Source organism: Crocodylus siamensis, chromosome 4, assembly GCF_052110815.1.
Source record: "Crocodylus siamensis isolate JL-2025a chromosome 4, ASM5211081v1, whole genome shotgun sequence".
Classification (NCBI taxonomy): domain Eukaryota; kingdom Metazoa; phylum Chordata; order Crocodylia; family Crocodylidae; genus Crocodylus; species Crocodylus siamensis.
In genome coordinates this window covers 192546094-192562007 of record NC_143398.1, presented here as the reverse complement: position 1 = coordinate 192562007, position 15914 = coordinate 192546094, and the positions used below count along the sequence as shown (strand labels likewise).

The window sequence follows — 15914 nt, the reverse complement described above, 5'->3', positions numbered from 1 at the left end:
CTGTTACAGAAAAAAATCAATAATATTATGCGTGTCTTTTTTTGATTTTGCTGTTTTGCAGACAAAACATGGATGCATACTCCAGAGGCTTTATCAAAACACTATATCCCTTATAATGCAAAGGTAAGAACTTTTTCCAGGGTTTTTGCTTTGCAAAATTAGTTTTAAAAAGAATTAAATAAAAGATTTGCAAGAGCTTTTATAAAACAAAAAGCTAGGAAAAAGCAGATAAAAGATACTGAAATAAAATAGATTCCTTTTGTAGATGCAAGAATCTCCAAGTATATCTACCTATTTACTCTGCTTCTTCCTACCTGAATGATTGTGATGGTTGACTAAGACCCAATGCTGCATTCTTTTCATAGGCAATGTTCACCTTTAATGTAATAGATGCTAATCGAGTGGTAGTTTTGGTGCACAAAAACAGTGTTAGTGGGCTAGTAGATATTATAGGATACAGACAGAAGTGAGAATTTTTGCCTCACATGACCACAGAAAGCAATTTATAGCTGTGACCAAACACAAGTTCACAGCTGCAAACAGCTTTAAAAATGGCTGATTGTGTGAGAATCTGACCCCTCATCGCATAGATTCATAGATGTAGGGTCAGAAGGGACCTAAGCAGATCTTCAAGTCTGACCCCCTTCCCTGGGCAGTTATCAAGCCTCCTCTTAAAGACCCCCAGGGTAGGAGCCAGCACCGCTTTCCTTGGAAGTTGGTTCCAGATCCTAGCCACCCTGACTGTGAAGTAGTGCCTTCTAATGTCCAGCCTGAACCTACTGTCAAACAACTTATGGCTGTTATTCCTTGTTACTCCGGGAGGTGCTTGGGGGAGCAGGGTCTCTCCCATTCCCCGCTGGTCACCCCCTGCTAAGTTTATAGACAAGTTCAAGTCCCATAGCCCCTCCTCGTAGGGTCTGCCCTGGTGCCCCCTCCTCTGGACCCTCTCGATGCTGGCCACATCTCTCCTAAAGTGCGGCACAAAGCCTGAAAGCTTGGAAAGAACAATTTTTCCAACTATTTAGTTGGTCCAATAAAAAATATATCACATCTACCCAAAGAACTTTGTCTACCTGTGTCCTTGGACCAACACAGCTATAAACAACAACCATAGAGAATGTGTGGGATATTTTTAATTCCTGCTATTTATGTGAACCAACAAGTTTAATGCTAAAAGTGCAAAGTCATGGTATAATGACAATTAAGAAACATAGTTAGTTGATGAGAGTATTTATGGAAGGTATTCCATAGTACTCACAGTGTTCCATAAGCACTCATTGTTATGCTTCATTGTTTTGTCAATGGAAACAACAGTTCCCGTTCTTTTTCCTTATGAGGAAATCAGCTTCCTGTCTCCAGAGGAAAACAGTCCTTTGGGAATCAGGCATTGGTACAGCAGAGGAAGAAGAAAAGGACATGGTCATTTATAACTAAACACTGTATCAGAATGTATACATACTAACGTTGCTGGGTTTTTGGTTGTGGCCTTGTTGGTCTAAGGTCATAGGCAGGCAAGGTTCTTTGGTTAGATGTGATATCTTTTATTAGACCAAATCAGTTGGTCTAATAAACTAACTCAGTTGATCTAATAAAAGATATCGCATCTAACCAAAGAATCTTGCCTACATACTAATGTTGCATAGATCACTAATTCTAGCAGACCTGAATTTTGAGTGCTTGATTTTTTTTAACCTTAAAATGTTCTTTTAACACTCTTTCCACATTTAATATACTGATTCAACTGATAACAGTAATAGGCTGTCCATCCACTCTCTGGAGCAGCACCGGAGGGAAATGAGTTACACAGTTTTGCGAGTGAGTTTCATCTTCAGTGGCAATCCCTCATGGTTGAAGATGATTACTCCTATGGGTTAAGTGAAGGGTTGTAAATGAGTCCATTGGTGGCTAAGAAAACCAATCCTAGAGCCACAGACTCTGGCAAATACCACAGCTGGTGGTTAAAGGAAGGGTCGGTCTTATTTCCTTCCCTTCCATTTCTGTCATTTTTCTGCTTCTGGGGCAAGATAGTTTTCTTCAAAGTATGATGTACCTTTTCTTACAAGGCATCACCATGTAGCCATGTCCCAGGCTAATTTTTCCCAATTTGCGGTGTCAATGCTGCACTTCTTAATGTTAGCCTTGAAGCATTTCCTGTGGCTCCCACATGTCCTTTGTCCTTGGCTGAGTTGGGAGTATAGCAGTTGTTTTGGTAAACATACAACAAGCACATGCACACGGTGCCCCGTCCACCACAGCTGATGTTGAATAATCATAGATTTCATAGATTTCATAGACATTAGGGCTGGAAGGGACCTCGGGAGATCATTGAGTCCAGCCCCCTGCCCAAAGGGCAGGAAGTCAGCTGGGGTCATAGGATCCCAGCAAGATAAGCATCCAATTTACTCTTGAAGGTGTTCAATGTAGGTGCTTGAACCACCTCCGCTGGCAGACTGTTCCAGACCTTGGGGGCTCGGACAGTAAAGAAATTCTTCCTTATGTCCAGCCTGAAACGGTCTTGCAGGAGTTTGTGACCGTTCGACCTCGTCATCCCTTGGGGCGCTCTGGTGAACAGACGTTCCCCCAGATCCTGGTGTTCACCCCGATAAACTTATAGGTGGCCATCAGATCACCCCTGAGCCTATGCTTTTCCAGGCTAAAGAGTCCCATGGCTCTCAGCCTGTCATCGTAAGATCTGTTTTCCTGACCTCTGATCATGCGCGTGGCTCTCCTCTGGACTCTCTCAAGCTTCTCCACATCCTTTTTGAATTGTGGAGCCCAAAACTGGACGCAGTACTCCAGCTGCGGCCTCACCAAGGCCGAGTACAAGGGGAGAATGACGTCCCGGGATTTGCTTGAGAAGCATCTATGGATGCACGCCAGCATTTTGGTCGCTTTACTAGCCGCCGCATCGCATTGCAGGCTCATGTTCATCTTGTGGTCAATGATGACCCCCAAGTCTCTTTCTTCTGTAGTGCTAACCAACGTAGTACTGCCGAGCCTATAAGGGTGCTGCAGGTTTTTCCTCCCAAGGTGGAGAACCTTGCATTTTTTGGTGTTACCATGAGGTTCTCGTCTGCCCATTTGCTGAGCTTGTCCAGGTCAGCCTGGATCACCCGCCTATCTTCTGGCGTGGATGCTTTGCCCCAAAGTTTGGTGTCATCGGCAAACTTGGCCAGTCCACTCCTGACTCCAATGTCCACATCGTTAATGAAGATGTTGAACAATATGGGTCCCAGGACAGAGCCTTGAGGGACCCCACTGGTTACAGGGCACCATGATGAGTGACTGCCATCAATCACAACCCTCTGGGTCCGATCACAAAGCCAATTTCCCAGCCAGCAGATCGTGGTGGAGCCAAGGCCACAACTGGGCAGTTTGGCCAAGAGGTGATCATGGGATACCATGATACCAAGAGGTGAATCAGTGCTTCCATACTGGTGGTGTTAGCACTAGTGAGGACACTGGCATTCATACAGTGATTCTCCCACTCTACTCCAAAGATCTTCTGCAATGGTGATGGCGTTTCAAGTTTTTCAGGTGGTCCTTGTAGGTCACCCAAGCTTCACAACCATAGAGAAGTTAGGTTTATATAGCCTTATATAGCCAGTGCCTTATATAGGAGGAGCTTTGTTTGAGTCTTGATGCTGTGATCATTGAACGCACCATGGTTTGGTCTTCCGAAGAGCTGGCTCATTGAATCCTGTACTGGATCTCCTTATTGGCTGTCTTTGAGAGATGGCTGCCAAGCTATGCAAGGCACTCAACATTTTCCAGCTCCTGTCTGTCAATGAGGATCTTTGCCAGTGGAATTGATTGGCCTGGACCAAGCTGGTGAAATGCCTTGTTTTTCTGATATTAAGGGTCAGTACCAGGCACTGGTATGCTTGAGAGAAGCATTTATGGGCTGTTTGTAGGCCTTCGTTTTGTGTGTAATGGCAGTTTCATAGATGTTTGCTGACAGAAGAGGAATGGTGAGGTTTGGGGATTTAGATTTAATTCCAGATTCTGGAGAGGAATGTGATCTGAACACGGACATATCTGCCTAAAGTCTGACCCCTCAGAACTCTGTCTCTTCCTTTTCCCTAGTGCTATTCTTCTCACCTAGCCAGTGCCATGCTGCTCCATTTCAGTCTCCCCACTCCCTGCACTTATTCAGCAAGTTTCCATTTCCTATCTTTCTGACTCAACATCCAATCACTCTTTCCACTCTCTAGCTTATGTCCACCTGACCAAGTTCCCTGTCTCCAATGTTTCTTATTCCTATTCCCAGTTTTCTTTGTGGGCTTACTCATCAAATATCATCCTCAGTCCCTAGAACTACCTTGTTCAGCCACCCAATCAGTTTCCCCTGGCCAGCCTCCACCCAGGGTTGCCAGGCCAATAATTTTTTTGTACTGAGTGTAGAGAAATGTTTTTATTACTGACATGTTTTTACTGTCATTTAAAAATATTATTGGAGTGGCAGCCCTGTATGACTTCTGCAATGGTATTACACCTTGCTGCCCCGATCACAGGGACCCCTTACTCCCTGACATCCTTGACTTCACCCAGCTGCCCACCTCCAACCCACCTGCAATGTTACTACCTCCAGCCTTGCTCATCTTGGCCTGGCATTGACTCCCATTAATGCCATTTCTAAGTTCTTGGCTCCACTCTACCCCACCCACACTGCCTCCATCCCTGTACCTTTGATGCAAGCAGCTATTTGAGGCAGAAGATAGGCATAAGGATCCAGTAACAGCACAGGCTCTGGTGGGTGGCAAAGCTCCATAGGTGCAGAGTGCTGTACTCCCATTCAGGTAGCAGGTGGCACAGTTCTGCTCCATCTGTCTGTGTTGCTCTAGCTTTTTACTTGCCATAGTGCTTAAAGCTTTGGCAGCTCCATGTTTTTATGGGAGGAAACAAGTTTTTACAAACAGGTGTTTTTAGGATCTGTTTTCATGGCGTGTCCTTACGTTTACAGACAGTTGGCATACTTGTCCACAGTCTCCTTCCACTCCCCCACAAGATGCCCTGTCCTTGTCTAGTTCCACAGTCCAAACTACAGTTCTGGTCCTGTCATTTGAATTAAGCAACATCCTCCTCCCAGCTGCCTGCCTCCATTGAGAGCACATGAAACACAGGCACTCTTCCCTAAATTCATGTTACTGGATTAAGTGAAACTTGCAGCAGTCCAGACATGTATTTGTAGCGAAAGTGCTGGTGGGTCCTGGCTGGTACATGCCCAGTGTGGTGGGGAATGTAGCTGCTGCAGTCACTGCTGGACCTTCATGAACTGCAATTTATCATGATCAAAGCATGGACAAATTGTCTTGGGGAAGAGAAAAAGAGCATTTTCACACAAAAATAAATCTCTGACAAATTTTAAAGTCTTGTTCTACAAGATGTGCAGTAGCAGAACTTTTTTCAAGTAAATACCCCAATTTTTTACATGAATAAAACTTTCTCCTGGCTCTGTTCAAACACAAAACTGGTTTAGGTGAAATAGAAAAAAACCCATCAGCCTGATACAGAGACACAACATGAAAAGTTGGTGAAAATTTGCAGAGGTCATAAAGAATGAAAAGAAGGTCCTATCATGGAATGTGATGGGCAAACTTTATAAGCAGTATTAAAAGCCCTGTTTATAATAAAAGATATATAATTTCATCTGTGGATACTGTTTTCATTCCAGGAAATCCAGAACTACTTTGTGAAATCTGCGGTATCAGATTAGTTTGTCAAAACATTACCTTGAATGCTTTAATGTTCCTACTGACACTAATGTGATGTTTGCATGCTTAAATAGCTAAGTCGTTATCAATTTGTATTATAATATTTGTTGTACACCGTTCATCATTATCATCATCTGAAATTATCAAACAAGGCATCAGTACTGACAATGGAAATTTCAGGCATAATCTGCTACTTGTCTGGTGTTTTTCTTAAAGTTTCAAACGGAATTTGAAACCAAAGGATATATTACCCTCTCAGTCTTGATGGAAGTAATGGATTTTATATTGTAATGTTTATAGCAGAGGGCAGCAAAGAATAGGTGAGATGTAGTAATATCCATAAAAACAACAACCTAGCATCAGGCATTGATAGCAAGAATCATGTCCAGTGGAAGGCTGTCTTCAGGTTTATTGTAAATGTCAACCATTCCAAGGAAAGAAATGATTATTTTTAAACATATTCTTTTAATATTATTTTATTTTATAGCAAACCACGTGGCTGATTTCCTCTGTAATATCTCTGCATTTAACATGGGTTCCTACCTTTAACATGGATTCCTAATAATGTAATGTGGGATCTCCCTATTAGTTAGGCATTGGCAGACTATGCTGAGTACTCATCAAGATCTCTCAGTATGCTACATTTGTGCTGAGAGAACTTTACTGAGTTCAGTTGAAGTGGCAACTTGATATAAAAGTATTTGGCTGACATACAATAGTTTTCCAGAAGTACCGCCGTGTTCATTAAATAGACACTTCCAGGGCTAATAAAAATGGCCCTGCAAAGACCTGATGTTTCTCAGCAGTCAGCATTGTATAAATAAGACAGTATATCAAAAATGAAACTCTTGAAGGGCTTTTACATTCAGGGATGACAGTCAGTGATATAAGTTCCCTGTCATGCTTTTATCTTGTATTTTGAAATCAATATTTTTAAGTTCTAGAGACCAAAGTTTGCCAAGAAAAGAAACACTGATTCTAACAGATCAAGCAGGGGGATTGCATATGAGTACAAACTGTGTTCTCTGTTTCTAAGCCCATACTTCAAAATGTGCTGCAAAATGGTAGTAGCAACCTCAGAATTAAGTTAATATGTTAAGTAAAAAAATATGAAGCTGCATAGTAATTAACATTGTTTTTCATGTTGCAGAAAAAGCTCGTACTAATATGCAAATCAGATATACAGCTCTAATATATGAAATGCATGGCTTTCCACAAGGTGTGATAATTTCCTTGATATTCACAATAGAACAATTGTGATCTCGAGCCTCGGCTGGTGTCAGTTGGCAGAATTCCACTGATGTCAACTGAGCTACACAAGCCCATCCCACCTAAGTATCTGGCTCTATTACTTTTCCATTTCAATTTTAAAGTACCATTTTCATTGAATGTTAATTATTTCAAATATTCTCCCTTTCTTTTAAGATTAGAGCATGTATACATGAGTGCGTCGTTGTGTTTATAGTGCTTTGATTCTGAACACTAATGTATATAAATATTAGGGCTGGGTGAAGATTCAGTTCCTGATTCAATCTGGCAGAGACTCAGCCTGATCTGGTGGCTGAAACTGCCTAAAAAGTCAAATTAATTAAATTTGATTACAGGAAATAACATAGTTCCATTTGAGGCTGTAAGTTAGTTAACATCAGCTATGTGTATTTTCAAACAATTTCTCCAGAATTAAAGCAGAATATTAACCTGTTTCTACAAAGAAAAAGAAAAAGACTTGTTTGAACGTGATTTTAATATCTGATATGAGACAAGCGTTTAGTAAAGCACAAACAAAAACAAATTGAGATTATTTTTAAGTGCAGCTTGTCTTATCTCAAACATAGTGAAAGCTTATTGATAATGTACAGTACATTATAAACTCTAAAAATGTTCCACATCAAAAGAAGTTTAATTAAAAGAAGTTCAAAGACTCTGCATATTACAGAATGGGCTTTTTATGTACAAACTGCAGAAGATCCATTGATAGTTTTGTATTTTTAATAAAGAATTAACCGTCGATTGTATTTTTACACCACAGAAAGCCCAACACCTGCTTCCTTTATACCGATGACTTGTTTTCTATGAGATGCTTTTTCATGCTGACAGAACTCCAAAAAGTAATTTGTTCCACTAGGTGAAAACTCTTGGCAATATGGAGTCAAAAAACAGGGGTTTTGCCCTTAACTTAAAAGGGTCCAGGATATCTCCCAAGAGGTCTGTTCCCTATATTTGTTTTAATTTAAAATTTAAGAAAGGCTTTGTTGCTGGGTTTTTTAAAAATCTAAATATCTGAAATCCAGACAACCCCACTCCCCATTACTGCTGCATATATCATTTCTATTTTTTTTTTGCATCTTTAAACTATCAAAATCTATTGAAGTCAATGACTATAAACTTCCAATGACATGAGCAGACTTGGATTGAGGGAAGAAATCCTGGCATATTAAAATCAATCAAACAATGACACAATGCCTATGGAATTACCGATATTTGATCCTGAATGAATCACTCCACTGACATCATGGCCTTAAAAATAATTAAAAGCTTTATTTCATGTCAATTTATGCAGGGGAAGTTTTAACCAATAACTCTTTTTCAACTAATGGAAGACAACTTCTTGATGAAATTCAATATAGCTAATTAATATATATATATTTTTGTAATGCTCTCTAATTCAAAAACAGTTTGAATTTTATTTATTTTTTGCAGAAACTTTTAAACAATTCAGGCATTATCCTGAGTGCCATCCCCACTCAAGAATGTTGTTACAATAGCTTTATCCGTTATACTTAATGGAGTTGTAGCAAATCTCTGGATGAGATTACACATTACAGTTAGCACATGCTAACTCTGAGGAATATTACACAGTGTTAAATTAGCAGATGCTGTGAGCAGTCCCATATTGAAGATTATTAATCTCTAAAATGCACTGTTTAAGATCGCCTGCTAGAGGGGTGATGAGCAGGGGCATGCCTAGGAGCTTCCCAAGTCTTTTGTGCCTGCCACACTCACTGAATCTTGGCCAAGCATAGGCTAGTGGTACGGGGTAGAGCCTCCCTGCACCATTTGGATTGACCCCACCACCACCACTTGAATCCCATCCCCCACAGTCCAGATCAGCCTCTTTGAATTGTGGATCACCTCCTTTCAATGCAAATCATCCCGAGTGACAATGGTAGTGTGTAGGGGAGAGATCTCCCTCCCTGTCCACTCCTAGACTCCTTGTAGCCCACACTGCCCCAGACTGGCCCCAGGGGAAGAGGGATTGTGGGGGCAAGGAGTTTCTGGACAGCCACAGGACCCAGCAGATACACAAGGATGGTGCAAGCTGTAGGGAGCCAGAAGCAGGCAGAGAGGCAGAAGCTCATTGGGTTGCTCAGCTCAGCAGGGCAGCAATCTGGGGATGGAGGATATGTTTGCAGGAAGGGAGGCAATCAACAGGTTGCATGATCATGGTGACAGGGCAGTGATCCACATGGTGAGGGGAGATTGGAGTAGCAGGGGAACAAAGGGGAGGGTAGAGGGGGTGATTTGACGGGGTAGCCTGGTAATTCCCTGCCCACTCACCCCCCCTTCCCTCTTTCCCCCTTCACTCTAGCTCCCCTACCCCTGGTCCCCAGCCCCCTTTCATCCCTTTCCTCTCCCTCTTCACTTGCTCCGTCTCAACTCACCTGCTGCCTGGCAGTCCCTAGCTGTCAATCTACTACAGGGGCAGGAAAAATACAACCCATGGGTCAGATCCAGCATGCCAGACAATCCCATCCAGCCTGTGGGTGCCCACCAACTAACTGTACACCACCCAGCCCATGTGCCTTACTCTCACCCTGGTGCATAGAAGGGCCTGGCCTGGCCTCGCCACCACACAGGTTCTGGGTGGTGGTGGTGCTGCTGCTACTACCGAAGCTACCAGGGGACCTGCTCAGCTTCCCTGGTCTCCAGCAGCTCCTCCTTGTCTCTCTGCTTCAGTGCTTGGTCTGGGCACCAGGTAGGGAAGCGGCAGGGTTGGGGAGAGTTATGGTGGGGAGAGCTGTAGCTAGGTGGGGGGGGGGGGGCAATGGGCTGGTGCTAGGCTGACGGCAGCATGAAGCCTGTGCCCAGGGGTGGCGGGAGTGCACAGCTCGGGTGGGTAAGATGTGGGTGTGAGGAGGGAGAGTGGGGACACCCTACACTCACCTCTGGCATACAATTCCCACTGCTGGTGGCAGCCCCACCAGCAACAAGCAGGAGCCCTCATGGTGCTGCCACCTGGGGGCACATGGCTTCAGCCGGCACTGCACATGGTGACAAGAAGCACAGCCAGGCCAGCCCATGTCTATCGCGTGGCAGTCCCCACAGTGCGTGTTCAGCTCTAAGCACTCGCACACCAACAAGGCAAGCTTTGTTATTTTTCAGGTAGTCAAATAAGTGTTAGTTAAGAATGGACAGGTTCTAAGGATGCCTTGAGTATAACAAGGTGTTACTTGAGTGTAAAAAGGTTGAGATTCACTAGGCTAAAATCTTTGAGAACAATGAGAAAAACAGCAGAAAATGTGCAACTGTCTTTTCTGTTCCAGTGTGAATTTTGAGATCTTCCTGCTAGACAATTGGCTTTCCAAGGGAAAGTGAGTTCTGTTAATCCCAGTTTAGAATACATTTTCACTCTTCTCAGTGACTGTGATGGGAGTATCTCTGCTGGAGCCTTTCTATTGGTGGCTCCGTCCTTCTGTTCTAGGCTAACAGCCTGCTTACTCGCTTGCCATGCCCTGATCTTAATTGGTTAATTGACTGGTGTAATTAGTGGGAGGCTGTCCACTTTATGCGCCCTGGTGCCAGGGGGCGCTATCTGCGGCTCCTTTTTCCACCACTACACCGCAGCCCAAGCCTTGCAGATGGTACTAATGTGTTCCTTGCCTTCTCTCTCAGAGGCTTCTCACTGCCCCCTTGCTCTGGGGCTGGGGCCAATGCACCCCAAATGCTGCACCCTCTCAGGCACCAGGGTCCCCACGCTACCATGGAGTTTCATAGTTTCTAGGGTCGGAAGGGACCTGAGCAGATCATCTAGTCCAACCCCCTGCCATGACAGGAAAGAATACTGGGGTCAAATGACCCCAGCAAGATGTTCATCTAACCTCCTCTTAAACACCCGCAGGGTAGGAGCCTGCACCACTTCTCTTGGAAGTTGGTTCCAGACCCTAGCCGCCCTGACTGTGAAGTAGCACCTCCTGATATCTAACCTAAACTACCCTCTGCCAGCTTGTGACGGTTATTCCTGGTCACTCCTGGCGGTGCTTGGGGGAACAGTGACTCCCCCCATGCCTGCTGATCCCCCCTGAGTAGTTTATAACAGGCCACAAGTTCCCCCCTCAGCCTTCTCTTTTGGAGGCTGAACAGGTTCAGGTCCCGTAGCCTCTCCTCATAGGGCCTGCCCTGTTGTCCCCTGATCATACAAGTGGCCCTCCTCTGGACCCTCTCCATGCTGTCGACATGCCTCTTGAAGTGTGGCGCCCAGAACTGGATGCAATACTCCAGCTGCGGCCTGACCAGTGCTGCATAGAGGGGGAGGATCACCTCTTTTGACCTGCTTGAGATGCATCTGTGGATGCATGACAAGGTGCGGTTGGCCTTCCTAACTGCCTCCCCATGCTGCCGGCCCATGTTCATCTTGGAGTCAATGATGACCCCCAGATCCCTTTCTACCTCCGTGCTGACAAGAGGGGAGTTCCCCAACCTGTAGGTATGGTGCCGGTTGTTCCTCCTGAGGTGCATCACCTTGCACTTGTCGGTGTTGAAACCCATCCTATTCACGTCCGCCCACCCTTGTAACCTGTCTAGGTCTGATTGTAACCTGTTGCATCCTTTCATTGTGCCCACGTCCCCCCACATCTTAGTGTCATCAGCAAATTTGAACAGGGTGCTTTCTACCCCCTCATCCAAATCACTGATGAAGATGTTGAACAGTGCGGGCCCGAGGACCGAGCCCTGCGGAACCCCACTGCCCACATCCTTCCAGGTTGAGAAGGACTCATCCACTACCATCCTCTGGGTGCAGCCCACCAGCCAGTTAGCGACCCATTTGACTGTGTGGGTGTCTACACCAGAGCCCCCCAGTTTCTTAATGAGAACGGGGTGAGAGACAGTGTCAAAAGCCTTCCGGAAGTCCAGGAATACTATATCCACTGCTACCCCTGCATCTAATGATCTGGTGATCTGAACGTAAAAGGCCACTGGGTTGGTCTGACAGGACCTGCCACTGATGAACCCATGCTGGTTAACCCTAAGCATGCAGTCCCCTGCTGGCCGCTCCTGGATGTGTGCCAGCATAATTTTCTCGAACAGCTTGCCTAGGATTGAGGTAAGACTGACCGGCCTATAGTGTCCCGGTTCCTCCTTCCTCCCTTTTTTGAAGATGGGGACCACGTTGGCCCTCTTCCAGTCCTCCGGTACTTCACCAGAGCACCACGAGTCCTCGTAAAGTTGTGCCAGGGGACTTGCAATGAGCTTGGCCAGTTCCTTTAGAACTCTAGGGTGGAGATCATCTGGGCCGGCTGACTTGAATACGTCCAACCCCTCCAGAAGCTCCCTAACTAAATCCTCGCTAACCCGTGGCCCAGGTGTGCTTCCCCCGAGGCCTGAGGGGGGCCCAGCAGGGAGGTGGCTGTTCTGGTCCCTACTTAGGAAGACAGAGGCAAAGAAATCATTGAACATGTTAGCTTTGCCATCTGGTGTGACGACCCATTTTCCCATCGCGTCCTGCAAGGGCCCCACATTACCCAGGACCTTCTTTTTACCCCCTACGTATTTAAAAAAGGATTTCTTATTGTCCTTAATCTGAGAAGCTAGTCCCAGTTCCATCTCTGCCTTGGCCTTCCTAACTACCCCCTTACATCCCCGAGCAACTACAGAATAGTCCTCCCTGGTGATGACCCCTTCTTTCCATTGGGTGTAAGCCTCCTTTTTAGCAAGGAGACATTCCTGGATGCTTTTGGTGAGCCACGGAGGCTTGCGTGCTCGCCTGCTCCCTTTGATCCTCATTGTGATTACCTTCTTTTGGGCTTGGAGGATCGTCTCCTTAAGGAGCGACCACTCTCCTTGGACACCTGGCTCCCCTGCCCCCGGGACCTCAGCGCTTCTCCAACTATCCTCCTTAGCTCGTTGAAGTCTGCCCTTCTAAAATCTAGGGCCGCTGCCTTACTGCATGCCTTTGCCACCTTGCACTGGATGGTGAATTCCAGCAGGCGATGATCGCTGTCGCCCAGGTGGTCGAGCACTCGCAGGCCCCTCACCAGGTCATCACCCGTGGCCAGGACTAGGTCCAACAAGGCGTCTCCCCTGGTGGGGCTGTGCATCTCCTGGGTTAGATGGAGGTCCTGCACTCTGGCCAAGAACCTACGTGAGTGTTCAGACCTGGCTGACTGTTCTTCCCAGCAGATGTCTGGGAAATTCATGTCCCCCATGACTACCACATCCTTAGCCTTCACTACCTCTGTGAGCTGACCCAAGAATTCCTGGTCAAGCTCTTCTCCCTGGTTGGGAGGTCTGTAGTAGACTCCCACCGTTAAGTCCCTTTCCCCTCGACTGCCTTGTACTCTAACCCAAAGCACTTCAGAGTGCCCCTCCCCTGACTCCTTGCTAATTAACGAGGATGTGTATTCCTCCTTAATATAGAGCCCCCACCTCTCTTTCCTATCCTGTCCCTCCTGTACAGCCTATAGCCCTTGACATTCACCGCCCAATCATGCGTTGCATCCCACCACGTTTCCGTAGTCCCCACTATGTCCGGGCTGGTATCAGCCAGCAGGAGGGTGAGTTCCTCCTGCTTGCCCATACTACGAGCATTTGTGTAGAGGCATTTGAGGCCTCCTGTGGGTGTGTATCCCTATGAGGCCTCGTCCAACGCCTAACAGCCTCACCCGCTCCTCTGGTTAAAACAGTAAATGCAAAAACACAAAGCCCCTGGGCTATAAAACTAAACCATCTGGTCAAAACAACATCTGATCCCTACCGGGAAAATACTCCAACCCATGGCAGCAACCAGGGGATGCTCATGCAGTCAATCTTCTCTCTCTCTCTGCACTGGCCAAGCTCCCCCCTCCTTGGCCACCAGAGGGGAACTGCCCTCCTGGCCTCATGCCTGGCCTTAAGAAGCGCCAAGCCCTGCCCCTTCCTGTCGGCTGGTTCCATTGGTTGCCCTAGCAACCAGCACCTGTGCTACCCTGGTGACTGGCAGTTAAGCCTCCCCCTTCTTGCCACTAGGGGTGTCTCCCGAGCCATTTCTGCTTTCAGGCGCAGGGCACCTGAGTGCTGTGTGACAGTGACCTTTCCTGAAAACCCAAGGCATCAGCTGAACAGGCAGTATTCAGATCTGGAAGGGGGATGAGATTAAATTACTTTATTAACACCATTAAGTGAAGACATTTCAAATTCTTTGGACAGTTGTTCAAGGATATGTGGGAAGAAGGAGAGAAAAATTGGGAAAAATATGGATAAAGTATTTTGGGAAGTGGATGAAATTGGGGTTCAGCCAGGCTACAATATTAGCATTGAATAGAAAACTGTGGAGGTATCTGATATATTGTGCCACCAACCCTCAAATTGAAGATAGTTAAATGATAATAATTAATAAGCTATGTTGGTTAGGACTGTAAAAAATATCACAAATGAAGTGGCCATATTTTTCAGTGTGTTCAATTCCCAACAATTGCAGTATTTATTTTTTCTCAGTGATAGTTGGTAGTTGCTCAGTCCTTTTGAAAATCAGGCCACATATTTAGGCGTCTGAAGATAATTGATTGAAAATCTGGCCCTAAATGATTTGCTAAAGGTTACAAAGCACCTCAGTAGAAAGATGAATAATTGAATTCCAGTCTCTGGTATCTTCAGTTGTTTAGTTCCAAAATTATTCTTTTCTGCCTATTAAATTTCCTGTCAACAATTAAAAATTACTGTAGGGTAATGTAAATAATATATTTTATTTGGCTTCTATACGTGTGAATGCTCATAAATTCAACAACATGGTTGTGTGTGTATGCTTTAATGAAGAAAATAACAGACAGTTTGCAACTCATTACTTTCTGTTTTGAATGTAAATTTTGAGATCTTCAGTCCACTCATCAGTGGATGCAAGGATCACTTGATAGGTACGTGGTTTCTAGCATCCATGTATGCTATGTTTGCTTTGTGCATGCATTGTTTATCCACAAACTTGGATACCATTGGACCATGTTTCATATAAACAGTTACAGACATTAAAGTTTCAAAATGTCGTATTTTATTTCTCTTTTAAGACATCAGTGGGCTAAGTTTTTTAATAATTCATGTAGCAGACTACTGCTGCCGTACTAGTATAGCTATTCAGAGAATATTTGAGTTACTTTATGTACCTGAAACAGAATATTAAGGTAGCTGTTTTTTTGCAAAAACATGAATTTGGAAAAAGATGGCAGACAACTTGAACACAAGCTGTACATAAGCCAACACGTAATAAACTACATGTATTTTTAATCAATAGACATGGTAGACTGCCATTTAGGCAGAGTCACAACACCAGAGGGAGCACATTATAACTGAGGTACCATTAAATTTTATATCTAGGTACTTGTTAAAAAGTTCAAAACAACTATTACTTGACAGCACCAATACAATGCTATCACATAAAAATATGCATGGCCTGCTTCCAGTTGACGTTGCCCCTAGCCCTCAGTTAATAATGAATGTATATCTATAACTGTAGCTATACAACTTCAAACCTTTCAGATCAAAGAACACTAACAAATGTCCAGATTCAAGAAAAGAAGTTATGGCACCTGTCCAACTAACTTTATGAGTAGTCCCCTTGACTCCCTCATGCTTAAATTCTAGCTATGACTACTTGGAAACTTAAAATGAAAAACAGTTAAATACCTTGCTGAATTAGGGCCTTGCTGAATTAGGGCCTCTGTCCTCTGACTCAAATACTGATGTATTACATTTCAGACCTGTAAGAAATAATTGTAGGTGTGTTGAAAGAGCCAAATGTTATTTAGGTTGCCTCTCACTTCCAGGAGCTTGAAATCTGGAACCAGAATGGCTTTCTGGATGGCACCATTGTTATTCCTATGGAAATCTGCCCAAATTTGGCCACAGATACAGACCTCTGAAACATCTAAGTTCACACATGTTCCATAATAGTTTGTTGGAGATTTGCTGGTAAATCTCTAAAGGGTCCATACTCAGTGTGGAGAATCTACTCTA

General features: G+C 44.7%; 1 protein-coding gene across 3 annotated transcripts in view; it reads left to right on the top strand.

The window, feature by feature from the left end:
- GULP1 (GULP PTB domain containing engulfment adaptor 1) overlaps positions 1-15914 on the top strand; it is a 334203-nt gene that overhangs the window by 219163 nt on the left and 99126 nt on the right. For all 3 annotated transcript variants that reach the window (XM_090045269.1, XM_090045268.1, XM_090045270.1), the window contains exon 3: positions 62-123. In XM_090045269.1, the coding sequence (XP_089901395.1) occupies positions 62-123 (62 nt within the window). The remainder of the gene's footprint in view (positions 1-61; positions 124-15914) is intronic.